This window comes from Mastomys coucha, unplaced genomic scaffold, assembly GCF_008632895.1.
Source record: "Mastomys coucha isolate ucsf_1 unplaced genomic scaffold, UCSF_Mcou_1 pScaffold18, whole genome shotgun sequence".
NCBI classification, from domain to species: Eukaryota; Metazoa; Chordata; class Mammalia; order Rodentia; family Muridae; genus Mastomys; species Mastomys coucha.
The window spans coordinates 93,734,488-93,747,850 of record NW_022196900.1 but is presented as its reverse complement, the minus strand read 5'-3'; the positions used below and the strand labels follow the sequence as shown (position 1 = coordinate 93,747,850).

The following is a 13,363-nucleotide window of genomic DNA, read 5'->3' as shown; positions in this document are numbered from 1 at the left end:
CTCTCTCTCTCTCTCTCTCTCTCTCTCTCTCTCTCTCTCTCTCTCTCTCTCTTTTCAAGACAAGGTTTCTCTGTGTAGCCCTGGCTGTCCTGGAACTCATGCTGTAGACCAGGCTGTCCTGGAACTCGGAAATGCACCTGTCTCTGCCTCCCAAGTGCTAGGATTAAAGGCATGTACCACCACTGCCTGGCCACATAGCAGATATTTACATTGCAATTTGTAACAGTAGCACAATTGCAATTATTAAGAAGCAACAAAATAATTTTATGGTTGGGGTCACCACAACATGAAGAACTGTATTAAAGGGTTGCAGCATTTGGGAAGGTAGAAGATCCCGACCCTAGAGGATACCTGGAACACCCACTGTGTGAGAGGGACTTCCACAGGAAGGGTGGCTCTGGACCTCACCAGGACAGCTCTGGGCCCTGGGCACCAGCAGAGACTTCACCCCCGGGCTTGCCGTTGGGTATCTGCCTCATTCTCAGAACAGCATAGTATAGCGATGCCAAGTGTGCTCATGCCTGCCGATGCCTGCCGGCCCCTGCTGGCCCCTGCCAGCTCCCAGGAGAATGGCTTCCAAATTTCAATGACAGCATCCAAACAGTCTGCCACAAGCCTAGCAGCCAGGGATGTCCAGACCCACAGGTGCCAAGACAAAGGTTGGCCCAAGCAACCCCTTCCTGCCGCTTGAGCAAGTCAAAGAACTCCATCAACTTGGTGTCTCAGGCGTGTCAGCTGCTTGCTCAGGAGGTAGAAAAGCAGCTGGCTCTCAGCATTCCCTGAACAACCGGAACCTTCCGGTTCCATAGAACCTCTGCTTGCCCTGGCTCACCTGCATTGGGCTTCCTACCCTCTCATGTTACAGTCTCATCTGTGGCTTCATCTCCTTGCAAAAGCGTTTCTGTAGTGCCCGGCATTGACAAGGCGAGACCTCCATGTTCCTGTTCTGTTGCTCCTGTATTTATTGGGAGTGACTGTTGTCCCCCACCTGATGTACATTCAGGTCCTGCCCCTCTATAGTTCTGGGACCCTAGGCAAATGATGTAACTGCTTTGGGCCTCCAATTCCTCACTTGTTATGTGGAAGCCTGACTCAAAGGGCTGAGTTAGTGTTGTGTTTCTTACAGTAGTAAGAAACTATCCTTAAAATAGTGCCTGGCCCACGGTCAGTGCTGCAGGTGTGTGTGTGGGCTGCTTCCATTGTGCTGTGGTGGAATGTCTGGTCCTCAATAGACCGTGAATCCCAGAGGACAGGAGCTGTTCTATAGACCTGTCACATGCACAAATGGGTTCCAGGACCCAAGGCTAAATGCAAAGGTCAGCAGAGTAGCCCAGGTCGAAGCCTGGCTCTGCTTATCCTTTGAGGGACCTGGGACTGTTTCTTCTCTGAGCCCCAGTTTCTCCCTCTGGAAAATATGGACCACTCCAGCTTCTACTCCTGGCCCAGCTGCAAGAGTGCTTTGTGATCATGGTCCGTTGTCTGACCTCCTCCTGCCCTCTACCTAGTGCGCTTAATTATGCTACCTCTGCTCCTGAACCATCTTAGATGTGCCTGGCTCTAGAAATATCATTTCCCCAGACATCCAGGATTGCACACAGATAGCCCATGTCCCCAGAACACCACCCCCCTCACCTTGTGTCACCACCTTCCCGAAGACAGGCAGGGAGTCCAGTGTGGAACAGTTCCAGCGCCGATTCCGGAACTGGTATTGGCACTCCTCAATGGCCAGCTGGGCACCACGGCGCACTGAGTCCATCACCTCCAGGTTCCGTTTGCACATCTGCACCTGCCTCTGGATCAGGCCTTTGAGCTTCTCGCACGTCTCCTCTTCAGAGATGCTGCCCACCGATGACAGCTTGGCCAGGTACCTGGGGGCGGTGGTTGGATGTGATACACAGCTGCCCTGATGCCTGCTTTTCTCCTCCCACACCCAGGGTTCAGGGTGCTGCCTCATTTCCCGGTCTTATGTATAAGGTTCATAGCTGGCGAGAGGTAGAACTTCTGTTTTGCTTGACTTTATAACCCTTGGCTAGATTCTGTGCGACTTAGAGATTGACCGTCTGGGCAGGAGCAGCTGGGAACTGGGTTCACTCCAACAAAGCATGCTGGGTGAGGTGCAGGCTGGGCTTCTCTGCCCCTGGAGATCATCTGTGGGGTTATGGGGAACACAGGAACCTGGGTTTCATCTTAGATATGGTTAGTACGCTCTGAGCAGCTGGGAAGCCACCAGCCTAGAGAATAGTCTTTAAAAAGGTATTTGTGATGTTTTCCACCAAGTTCCAGAAGGCTCAGACTAGTCCATCCGTATCCACACTGAGAAGAGTCCTCCCCCCAAGCCCCGGCTGTAAAGTTGAGCCTAGCTTTCCTTATCCATACTGGAGTCGTGGCTTTTATTCCCAAGGGCTGTTGTGATGACTGGGCCTGGCAAGGGGTGCCCATGCCATGCACCTAGCTTGGCTGGGTATGGCTTAGGAGCTGTCCCTGGCAGCACCAGTGGGCCAAAAGGAGATGGGTAGTCCCGGAGCTAGACAGATCAACCTACCGTGGCATTCATTCCTGGTCTTCCAGAACCCCTTCCAGCCCCCACTGCCTCTCTAACAAGTCTGGCTTTTTACAGGGGCCCGGGGATTCAGGTTCTTATGCTTGTATAGCAAGCACTTTGCAGACTGAGCCATCTCCCTAGGTCCTGGGATGTGTAGTCCCAGACTAGCAGCACCCTGGCCCATCTGTGTAGGAACCTGAGTCTCTTAGAAAGGAGGAAGGCGTGTGAACGGTCAGGAGAAGGGAACTTCTGGAAATGGCAACCCTGCCTTCAGCCCTGCCTGAGTGCTCCTTGGTTCCCTTGCCATTTGAAGGGGGTCTCCTGGCAGAACCACAGCCACAAAGTCACTCATGGCCTGCAGGGGGCGCCAAGAGCTCAGCTACTGGCGGTGGGCCAGGACACTCTTCAGTGGCCACTGTGTCCTTTCTTGAAGGGTCAAGAAGTTGAACCTACCATTGGATATTTTTCTGTCTCCACTTAGGCAACGACTCTCAGAAAAGGGTAGGGACCCCAATCCCTTTCAGACTCAGGGGCATAGATCTTGCCTAACTGTATTTAGACCTCTTTTCCTCCTCCCTGTAGGCTAAGCAGGTCAGGTATGACTGAATTGGGCCCCACTAGGCCTCTGTTGAAGGGGGCCATTCAGGGGTTGATGTCTCCAGCCAGAAGGAGCAGGTAGGGAGGCCTGGCTGAGCCATCAGTCCATTGCAACAAGTGGCAGGTCCCCTTTGACTTGGAGTAAGTTAGCTGAGGAGTCTTTGTGGCCTTTCCTCTATCAGAGTTTGAATTCTCCTTCTGTTGGCAGAGGATGGAGGGCCTGCTGGTCTGATGCCACCAAAAGAGAGGTGGACTCGAGGAATTGAGCACTCCTCTCTCAGGCTCTGAGTGTAATAGGGAGACCGGCCGGAAGGACAGTGGCAGAGACACTGGCCCGGCTGCCATAGCCGTGAGTCAACAGGACGGCATCCAGGAAGATGATGAGAAACTGCTTGTCACAACACCCGTGCCCACCTCCCAGGCCTGCCTTTACTGGACTCAGCAGCTGCCCCTCCCATTATGGGCCCGGCCATCTCTGCTTCTGCTCTCTGAGGCCCTAGGGGTTTGCCTGGCGGGTGCCAGAGCTGGCGTAGGCTGGAGAGGGTTGGCAGCCCAGTCCTCAGTGCCCGTAGCCTGTTCTCATGCCACTTGCTTATTCCGGAGCCTGGCAAGTACCTGACCTCATTTCACAAATGAACAAAGTAAACCAAAGCCCCCAGAGGCAAATCAACTTGTAAGTCCCATAGCTATCTAGCAATAAAGAGTTCTTGGCTCTCGACTCTCCCCTGTCTCTCTCTGGCTGGGGATTTGCCCCACACTGGACAGCTGGAGAACTGACTCCTCAGACTGCATCCCTTCAGGCTCCACACGGGGCATGGCACACACAAGGTATTCAGGAATATTTGCAGCTCGGCTAGGGGCTCAGTCCTGACGCTCTCCCACCCCTATGGCAGGAGAGCAGAGGTGAGAGAGGAAGATGGGGGTGGCTGGCCTCTGTGGTCCCTCCCAGTGTTTCTACAGTGGCTCAACCTTTCCCCCAGAGACACGTGTGCCATTCACTGACCCAGGAGCTGGGTCGGGCTCAAATATCCACTGCACAGCCGTTTCTGGGAGAGACAGAGCCAGGGCCTGATGGGTGTCGGCTGCCCCCGGGCAGGCTGTCTGAGGCCAACCATCCTTGCTTTCACAGCCTGTCGCACTGCTCCTGTTGAGGTTCCTTCCTGCTATTGCTGAGTATGGGCTTAGCAATTTGTCACCTGCGGCCCTGGCCACCCAGGACTCCAGCTATGGCCATACCATCGATCAGGTTACCCCACCAGCCCAGGCTGCCCCTGCCACAGCCACTGGCCGGCTCGTGCCCAGTTTCTCGAATGGGGCCTGTGGGTCCTGCAGGCTCCTCCCAGGAGGCCCTCCCCTCCGTGCCTTCAGCCTGCTAGGAGGCCGGAGGGCCCTGGCCCTGCCAGGGAGATCAGATCCTCTCAGCCACCTGCTGTTTTCATTAGAAACTAAAATTAGCTGGGCTTGTCCCAAGCTTTTCCAGGTTTGCTTGCTTTTTTAAACAAAATATACAAAATTGGAGAGGCTAATCCACACCTCTGTGGCTCCTCCCTGGTGCTCCCTGAACTCGAGAGGAGAGGGGCTGGAAAGAGAGGCCGTGGTGGGGAGCCAAGCAGGTCAGTGGCGCTGGTCCTGGCCCTACAGTGTCCAGGTGGGGGCTGGGACACCAGCCCAGGCCTCTCTGCCCCCTCCCTTTGGCCTCCCTTCCTGCCCAGGCCACATTTAGAGACTCCTCAGGAGTAATTGTGCCCTCCGTACCAGAGAGGAAGGAGGCCAAGTTGGCAGAAGGGGGCACCCGAAGGAAACAGTGCATAAGCCAGAGCGAGCCAGAGCAGCCTTCAGCTAGTGGACACAGCTAGAGAGAAGCAAGGGGCCGCAGAGTCTGTCTAGGGCAGCATTCTTAGGAAGCAGGGAGGGATGTGCAGCTCCCCAGAACCCTTGCCACACTACCAACAATTCAAACTGTCCACTGTTTCCTTAACCAGCTTGAGTGGTTGCTCTACTGACTACCACAGTGGCCTGTCCTGGAGGCCTTTGTCCCTACTCTGGGCAAGCAGTATGGTCTGGGGGCAAATGACTTGGGTCAGTCTCCTATCTCTGGGACACTCAAAGCAAATTAATGAACATCTTAGAGCCTTGGCCTCAATGTGCTCATCTGTAAAATGGGGAGAGCAGTTCTTACTGGAGTAGGTAGACTCTCGTCCATGGCCCTCTTTACCTTCTTTGCTCTGCACCCTCTGTTGCTCAACCCTCCCACCCCCGCCCTGGCTGGACCTCATGGGACTCTGTGCCTGTTTTTGTTTGGACCCTCTCTGCTCACAGATCCAGGCCCTGGCCTCGTTTCAGCTCCATGGCCTTCCAGGGGAACGGTGGGTCACTTTGGTATGATTTAAACGGTAGATTCTGAGGGGACTCTTCCAGGTGTGTTTTCAGTTGAAGAAGCAGTCCCCAGTGCTTCTAACTCACCTGCTTGACACTTCCAGGATCGGGTGGGGGGGAGACGAAGGGCAGCGAGGAGAGACTGGCTCTACAAGGAGATCAGGAGCTGGGGATTCACGTTCAGTTTAAGCTCAAGAGCGCCAAGGGAACTTGGAAACTGTTTGTGGAAGGAGATGACCTGAAGTATGGCCCCTCCCACACCTGTCACCTGCATCACCACATAGCCAAGTTACCACAGAGCAGGGTATCCCGTCCCCTTATCTCTCCTCATTATGGTGCCAAGGCCTGTCACCGGGGGTGAGGATGACTTGAGAATGGGGCACTCTGGCTTCTGGGCCCAGGGGACCCAGGCTGCTTAAGCTCCAAAGATGGCCCCAGGGCTAGGAGGGTGGGAGCCCTCAATGTCATCAGACTGGAGCAAGGTGGCTGGATTCTTCCTTGGATGGATTCTTTCAGAGACTTGTATCTACAGCAGGGGTGTTGGACTACTATTGGGAATGAAAGAGGTTGGGGTAATGAATGTCCCCATGGCTCTGGTGTGCCGTGTTGTCTGTGTCCATGCTCTCTGGAGCCACTGAAGTCACCAGAAGGAGGTACCGCCAATGGAGGGCAGCCAGTGGGGAAGGGCTGGCACTGGAGACACTCTGTGTTCTAGGGATGGGGGGCGGGGGCTCCCTCTGTTGTGCCTCCTTTCCAGCCTGACAGGACTCTGAATGCCAAGGCTAACTATCCTAGGCCCCATGTTTGTTTAGTCAGCTGGAGAGAGTTGCTGGCCTCTTCTGGGGCTCACTTTGTTTCCTAGGATCTCTGACTCCTCCTACCCATGACCCCTAGAAGACTCAGTATTCAACCCTTCTTTTTGATTGTCTGTCTATCTGTCTGTCTGTCTGTCTGTCTGTCTGTCTCACAGTCTAGGGGACTGAAGTTAGGGCCTCATACATGCTAGGCAAGCATTCTACCGCTATGTTCTTTATCCTTCCTCGCCTTTAAATTGTCCCTTATAGCCCAGGCTGGCCTTGAACTCTCTAGGTCCCTCCTTCTAATTGAGTGGGTTGTTTTTTTCTCTCACTTTCCATTTTCCATCTTCCAAAGAGGTGCAAATAGCTGCCTTGGACCAAGAAGACTAAGCCTTGAACCTGGATGGCCCCACACTGTGAAAGGATGTAAACTTTTGTCTTCTCTCCCTGAGTCAGGTGTCTTGCTTGAGTGAGTGGGTGTCAACTTTAAGGTGCCTCCTGACCTCACCTTGCCTCTAGTTTGGCAGCAGAGACCCTCCCAGGTCTCCTCGCTAGAGCCTGTGCCCCACTTTTCCGTTCATCAGCCACAGGGCAAGGTTTGAGAAGACAAGAGACTTGGGCTGGAATTCTAACTTTGCTGTGTATCTGCTGTGGGGCTCTGAGTCCAGCATGGACAGCAGCATTGATGCCAGTAGGTTCCAGACATGTTGTTAAGGGGCAAGCCCATCACTCCCTTGTATGGTAGCTCAGGGTCCCTGAGACCTTCCCCAACAGTGATTCATCCTTACAGCCGGGGGTGCCAGGCTCCATGACTCAGGAGGGAGTATTCTGCTATCTCTAGTTTGGGGAGAGAGACTCCTGGGATTCTCATTCTGGGATTGTAGGCTGCTGCCAGGAATAGAGTCCCTGCAGGTCAGAGGGTCCTCTCTGTGGTATCAACAATCCCCTGCAGATCACAGGCCCCTCCAAGGTTGCCTGTGAGCTGTCCAGGGTGGGAGGAACCTCCCTAGGACAAGGGAGGGATAGTTCCCCCCTTCTTTCCTCCCCACTCCCCTGCTCTCTGTGAAGACCAAGTCCCTTCGAGGAGCTGGAGGGGTTCTGACTTGGAGGGGGGGGAACCTCTGCAACATAGCTTGCAGTTTGCCAGAAAATGGGGGAGGCAGAGAGGGGCTGCAAGGAGAAAGGGGACTGGCCGGGTCACAGCAGGGAGTGAGCTTCCCCTCGGGCTGGCTGAATCACTTGGAGATGCAGCTTGGGACTCAGAGATAAAACCTGGCAACTCTAGTGGAAATCTGGGAAGCGGTCGGCTGCTCAGCTCCGCCTCCCAGCTGCGTGCAGAGCAAACTGGGAGCACCTCTTGCAGGCTAGCTGGGAGCAGAGGGGTGACTGGAGGGGCCGAAGGCGGGTGCTATCACCTTTGCCAGCACCAAACCTCTCCCCCTGCCCCCCATCAATCTGTGCCTGGTTGGTTCGGCTTGAGTTGTTCCTCCCCCAGGAAGGAAGAAGAGCCAGAGGCTTGGTACAGAGGCTCAGCTTCCCCAAGCGAGCGAGCGCACCCACAGGGCCCTGGTTGGGCGAGTTTCAACAGGTTTGGGGAGCACTGTCTTGTCAGATACTTGCTGAGTTGCTCAATGGCTAATCCAGGGTGGGGGGAAGAAAGTCAATGCATAGCAGACATCTGGGTCCCCGCCGCCTGAGCAAACCCCTCAGGCAGAGCCTGGTCCAGCCTCCCCCACTATGAGGAAGGGTGGGAAAGATTCAGGCTGGCTGGGAGGCTCTGCCCCAGCTAGTGAGGGAGGACACCGCTTGCAGATCTGTCCTGCTGTGGGGCTTTCAGTGTCACCTGAGCTTTAGGAAAGTGGAGACAGACCCTCCTACTCCAGGCCTCCAACCCTCAGTGGGTGAGGACCCCCTTCTTTCGCTGATCCATTGGTGACCCATAACTGGGGCAGGAATGTGCCATGCACTAGAGGGACACTCAGAGGTGTGTACCACAGCCTTGACCCTCACCTCCCAGGCAATAGAAGCCATATGACCACGTTACATGGAGTAGAAGGTGGTTACAGTTACATAGATCAGACCTTGAGACTTGGAGTTGGTTCAGTCCCTGCTTCCTGTAGACCTCCGCTCTGGGAGGGGAGGGAAGACGGTAAGATAGTATTTGTAAAATGCCTGGAACATCCATTCACCAGGTATGACTGGGGGACTTGGGACATTTGGTGATGTCTGTAGATACCGGGACATCAGCTGGCAAGGGGGGAAGTGTGTGCCTTTGGTTTCTAGTGGATAAAGGCCTCATATCCTCTTAAATACTCTTGGGTGTTGAGGAGAGACCAATCGAAACACGTCCATAATACCACGGTGGCAAGGGGTCCCAGCTTAAACCATCAAGTGCTTAGTGCACATTAGTGACTGTGACTCACTACCCAGAGTCAGTGGGAGAGGCTCCAAGGACATGAGCTTTTACCATTTAAAGAGGGAGGGGACCAATGAAACACTCCTGGGAGGACCGGCCACTTCTTCACCTATGGGACTGGCTCTACCATGCCTGGACTGGAGAGTCACGCCTCACTCTGCCCATAGCCTGGGGAGTCCTACATCCCCACTAGGCAAACAGGCATGTATGAGCTTGGTTGAAGGATGCCAAGTACCTGTGGGGACTTGGAGCCAGTAAGGTACTTGACACCTCCCTCTATTCCCCTAGTGACACCGAAGAGTGTTTCCGGCAACAACCCCCTGGCCAGTGGGATGCATGCAAGCCAAGCATGGATCGGCAAGCTCTGGTAGACTACTGAAGAACAGGCAGGGGTAGCCCAAGGTCCCTCAGCTGGGTGGTGGCGGGGCTGGAGTTGAGCCCAGCAGGGTTTTGTTTGTTTGTTTGTTTTATTCAGTGAAGGTCTGTTAAGATGTTTGTTTGTTTTATTCAGTGAGGGTCTGCTCAGTGCATCATCACCCTCTGCTCGTGAAACCGCAGCTTCTCTGTCTTCAACTCTCCTTCAATCTTCCATTTGGGGTTCAGAACAAACTACTGAGACTAATAACCCCGAGGGAGGACATAGCCCACTCAAGGTCACACAGCATGTAGTGTAGAACTGTGACCTGAGCCCAAGTGTCCCTGACCCCTGGTGTAGACTTGGTGTTGGGGCATGGCTCTACATGGCTAAGTGGCAGGGGCTCCTTGAGTGCAAGCGCAGGCCTTCTACCACGGATGGTGTGTGTATTCCCCCATTCCTCCTTCAGCGGTGGGAACTGAACGAGCTCCACAGTGTGCAGCTTCTCTGGGCTTGCCCAGTCTCAGGCTGTAAAGCTCTCCTAGCTCCTAGGGCTGCCCAGGGCTTTCGGCAGCCGCACACCTGGCTTCTCCCCCAGGCTGATGTCCTGAGACGTCAGACAGCCTAGATTCTGCAACCAGCTATCAACCCAACCCCAGATAAGAAGTCTAGCTCTAGACCTATCCAGCCCTCAGCCCTCAGTGTATGCTACCAGCTTTCCTTTTGGAGCCAGACCTGTGGCTTGGCTTATCCCCTTTGTACATCTGTCTGTCTGTCTGTCAATCTATCTACCTACCTATGTTTGTTTGTTTGTTTGTTTGTTTATTTATTTATTTATGTGTCTGTGTGTAGGCCTGTCTATTCTGGGACTTGCTCTGTAGACCAGGTTGTCCTTGAATTCACAGAGATCTGCCTGCCTCTACCTTCCAAGTGCTGAGATTAAAGGTGTGTGCCACCACCGCCCGGCTTTTTTATATTTATTTATTTATTTGGGTGTGCATGAGTATGTGCACATGTCGTGTGGGGATCACAGGTCAGCTTTCAGGAGCTGGTTCCTTTCTTTCGACCATGTGGGTCCTAGGGATGGAACTCGGGTCGGGTTGGCAGGCTTGGCAGCAAGCCATCTCACATGGTCCTCGGCTCACCCTTGAAAAGACATGGTGCCACCAGCGTGCCTGATCGGATAGCTGCCAACCCAAAGCTTTTGCTTCAGGAGGCTGACGTGGGGTCAGAGAGCTCCGCCATGTACTGGCTAAGTAGCTCTGAGTTACTTCTGTGGCCCTCGGTCTTTGCATCTATTGAATGGGTTCCAATGTAGTGAGGACTCGGATAGTGCAGTGGGTGATGAACATTATTATTAAGTCATTGTTCTCTTGCCTCCAGGCTGAGGAGCTCCACTCTGCCAGGGAGCAGGCCACACAGTCTTAATCACTCCAGTTTCTCCCGTGTTCTTATACTCAGACCCAAGCTGCTGCCGGGAGCCTAGGATGTCACACCTGTTCCCCTAGGGGCTGGTCCTGTTTCTACCGAAGGATGGACGTGTTTAGAGGTACAAGGTAGTCAGTCCTTCCAGTTAAGGTGTGTGTGCGCATGCGCGTGCGTGCGTGCCTGAGCGTCTGGGGTCTCTTCCCTTTCGGAGCCTCTCTAGTTGAGTAGGGTCCTGAGACGCCCCTTCTTCCTGTCTCTTTGAGCTGTCTCGGAGCCCTGGTGGAACAGGAGTGAACTGGGTTGTCTAGAGCCAGGCTGCGTGGCAACAGCAGCCATCCCAGTGGCAGAGAACAGGTTTGCCAACCTCCCCCGAGCCCAGGCCTCCCCTCCTCACCCACCCCCCACGGTGCAGGCGCAAGGCTCAAGGACTGAGCTCTGGAATTCCCCACGCTTTGCAAGACCTGAAGCTGGGGCTGCCTCACTAGCTGGGACTGGGGCGTGGTGGACATGGCTGGAGGCGGGTGGCAATTCTACCTGGGTGTACTGGGTCAACTTCAGGACAGCCTCAGGCAAGAAGTAGATTATCCTTGTCTGGAAAGAAAGCACCTGGGCTCGGTCTTCAGTTTTCTAGGTAGCTCCCTTCCCTGGGCCTTAGTTTCCTCATCTATAAAGGGAGCTAAAGAGCCATAGGCTTCGGAGGGCCTTTCTGTGGCAGCTGTCTCCGCCCTTGCTTGCTGCAGGCCTGGCTCACACACTTCCCACTGTTTCTTCAGGGTTTTTTTTTTTTTTTCCTTTTGGTACTGCTTGGTGCTGGGCAGGTCAGCTGCACTTCTAGTTTCCCCTGATGCTCAGACCTCTAAGCCTATCTATTTAAGAGGCAACTCCTGAGACTCCTTCAAGTCCAAAGCGATTCCCTTCCTCAGGTCTGCAACCCAGGCCTCACTGGGGGAGGGAGCATTCTACAAGAAGTGTTGGGGCTGAGGGGGGGGGATGGCAGTGGCTGTGCCCTGGTTTCTGTCCACTCTGCCACTGCCCCTGAAGTGTTAATCAAATTAAGACTCCAGGAAAAACAAAAGCCCTGCAGCCACTTTGGGCCTCAGAGGAATCGCGAGCTCTCGGAACAGCTGGGAGAATTCCACATCACCTCAGTCTCCCAAGCTCTGGGTGGCTCTGACCCCAACGAACACACTCCTTTCCAGTCTCCAGGGCCCTGGCTGGCCACAATGACCTCATAGCAACAGCCATTGGACACTCAAGGCAATTTCATGGGAGATATTTGTTCTTTGGTCTTGATGCAGAGAGAATTTTTCCTTTCCCACTGTCTCCATGGAAACCCCAGCTACACTGTTGGCTATCCCCCCCCCTTCCCACCTCATGCTTTTCAGATCAATACAGGAGCTTGGCTCCCCACTGGCTGCCCACAGTAGAAGGCTCCAGAGTTCTGGACAGGAGAAGTTGGAGCCAGGGTTAAGCCTGGGCCATAGGAAGTGTCACTGAAGAGGGATGGAGTCTAAAGTCTGATTCCTTGTTCTCTTAGTCACTAGCTCCTTAGCTCGCCTTCCTAGGGATCCTCCCGAGCGCAGACCCAGTCGGCTGAGAAACACTCAGGTCACCAGCGGTTACCACCCGCTTCCTTCTTAGGCAAGCCCCTTGGAGGTGAATGGGGGCTGTCGCCTTCTTTATTAAAGGTTGGGAGAAGTTTTTTCCTGCCTCGGGAAACAGCGAGGAGCAGCCAGAGCCAGCCTGCGGGCTCTCAGAGGCTCGGCGCCCCGGTCCTCGACTTCTACGTTTGGCTCCCGCCCCCCCAAGCAGAAACAGGTCCCTGCACGCCTCCAGCTCAGCCCGCAGCGCGGCGCGGCGCAGCGCGAGGAGCTCGCGCTCAGACTCCTCGCGATTAACCTGCTATTATGCCCGGGACGCTTTCCCTCGGAGACCTGTCAGCCCGCCGGTTTGCGCCTCGCACCGCTCCGGGGCCACCGCCCCGCGCTCGCACCCCCTCGCGCCCTCGAGCACCCAGAGCAGCCTCCGGGTGCAGACGCGCTGCCAGCCCTGCTGCCCCGGGCAGGGAAGCCGGACCCGGGCAGCAGGGGTCCCGGGACCTCCAGAGGGAAGCCGGGACAGTAGTGGTGGTCGGCAGGAGGAACCGGCGGGAGCGCGATCCTCGGGTTCCACAGCTAAGACACCTGCCGGGAGCCCCCAGCGCCTGTCGCCCCGGGACCCGCCCCGCCCGCCCAGTCCCCCGCCGGACTTACAGCCAGTTGCTCGCCGCGGCCGAGAACACCGCGAAGACCAGGAGTCGCAGGGACCGCAGGCACGAACGGGGGCTCATGGTGCCGTGGGCGCCCGGCCCCGGGCAGCGGCCGCAAGGCTCCCGTCGGGGCGGCAGGTGGGCGCCGCGCGGACGGGCTGGGGCGCCGGGCCGGGGCGCGCGGCGGGGCTCAGCCTCCGAGCAGCCGGCCGCGCCGCCCGCTGCTGCGCCCGCTGCCCGGCGGACCCGACTGTCAGCGCCGCCCCAGAGCCGGGATGCGGCGGTGGCGGCGGAGGCGGGCGGGCGGCCGGCGGGGCGGGCCGGGGGCGGGCCGAGGATGGGGTTACCTGGGCGGGTCCAGCGGCGCGGGACACCCCCCCGCCCCACGGGGGCGGTCCTGAGCCCGTGGGACTAGGCTTCTCTTGGGGGGCCTCCCCGGCCCGGCGCCCGGACGCGCTCGGAACCCCAGCCCGCTGCAGGCACGCTTGGCCGCACGCCGCCCAGTTGGGCCGAGCTAGAGGCGCGGCGACCCAGCTGCTGGGTCCCCGCCCGGGGCCTTAGGGACGGGCGGGCACAGCTCCCCCAGCCCGCCGCTGCGGGCACT

At 56.2% G+C, this 13,363-nt stretch overlaps 1 protein-coding gene across 1 annotated transcript in view; it reads right to left on the bottom strand.

The window, feature by feature from the left end:
* Wnt4 (Wnt family member 4) overlaps nucleotides 1–13,025 on the bottom strand; it is a 21,703-nt gene extending 8,678 nt beyond the window's left edge. The window contains exons 1-2 of the mRNA XM_031379120.1: nucleotides 12,764–13,025; nucleotides 1,633–1,868 (exon numbers count right to left, since the gene is read on the bottom strand). Of these exons, the coding sequence (XP_031234980.1) occupies nucleotides 1,633–1,868; nucleotides 12,764–12,840 (313 nt within the window). The 5' untranslated portion in view covers nucleotides 12,841–13,025. The remainder of the gene's footprint in view (nucleotides 1–1,632; nucleotides 1,869–12,763) is intronic.
* Nucleotides 13,026–13,363: the final 338 nt, after the last annotated feature.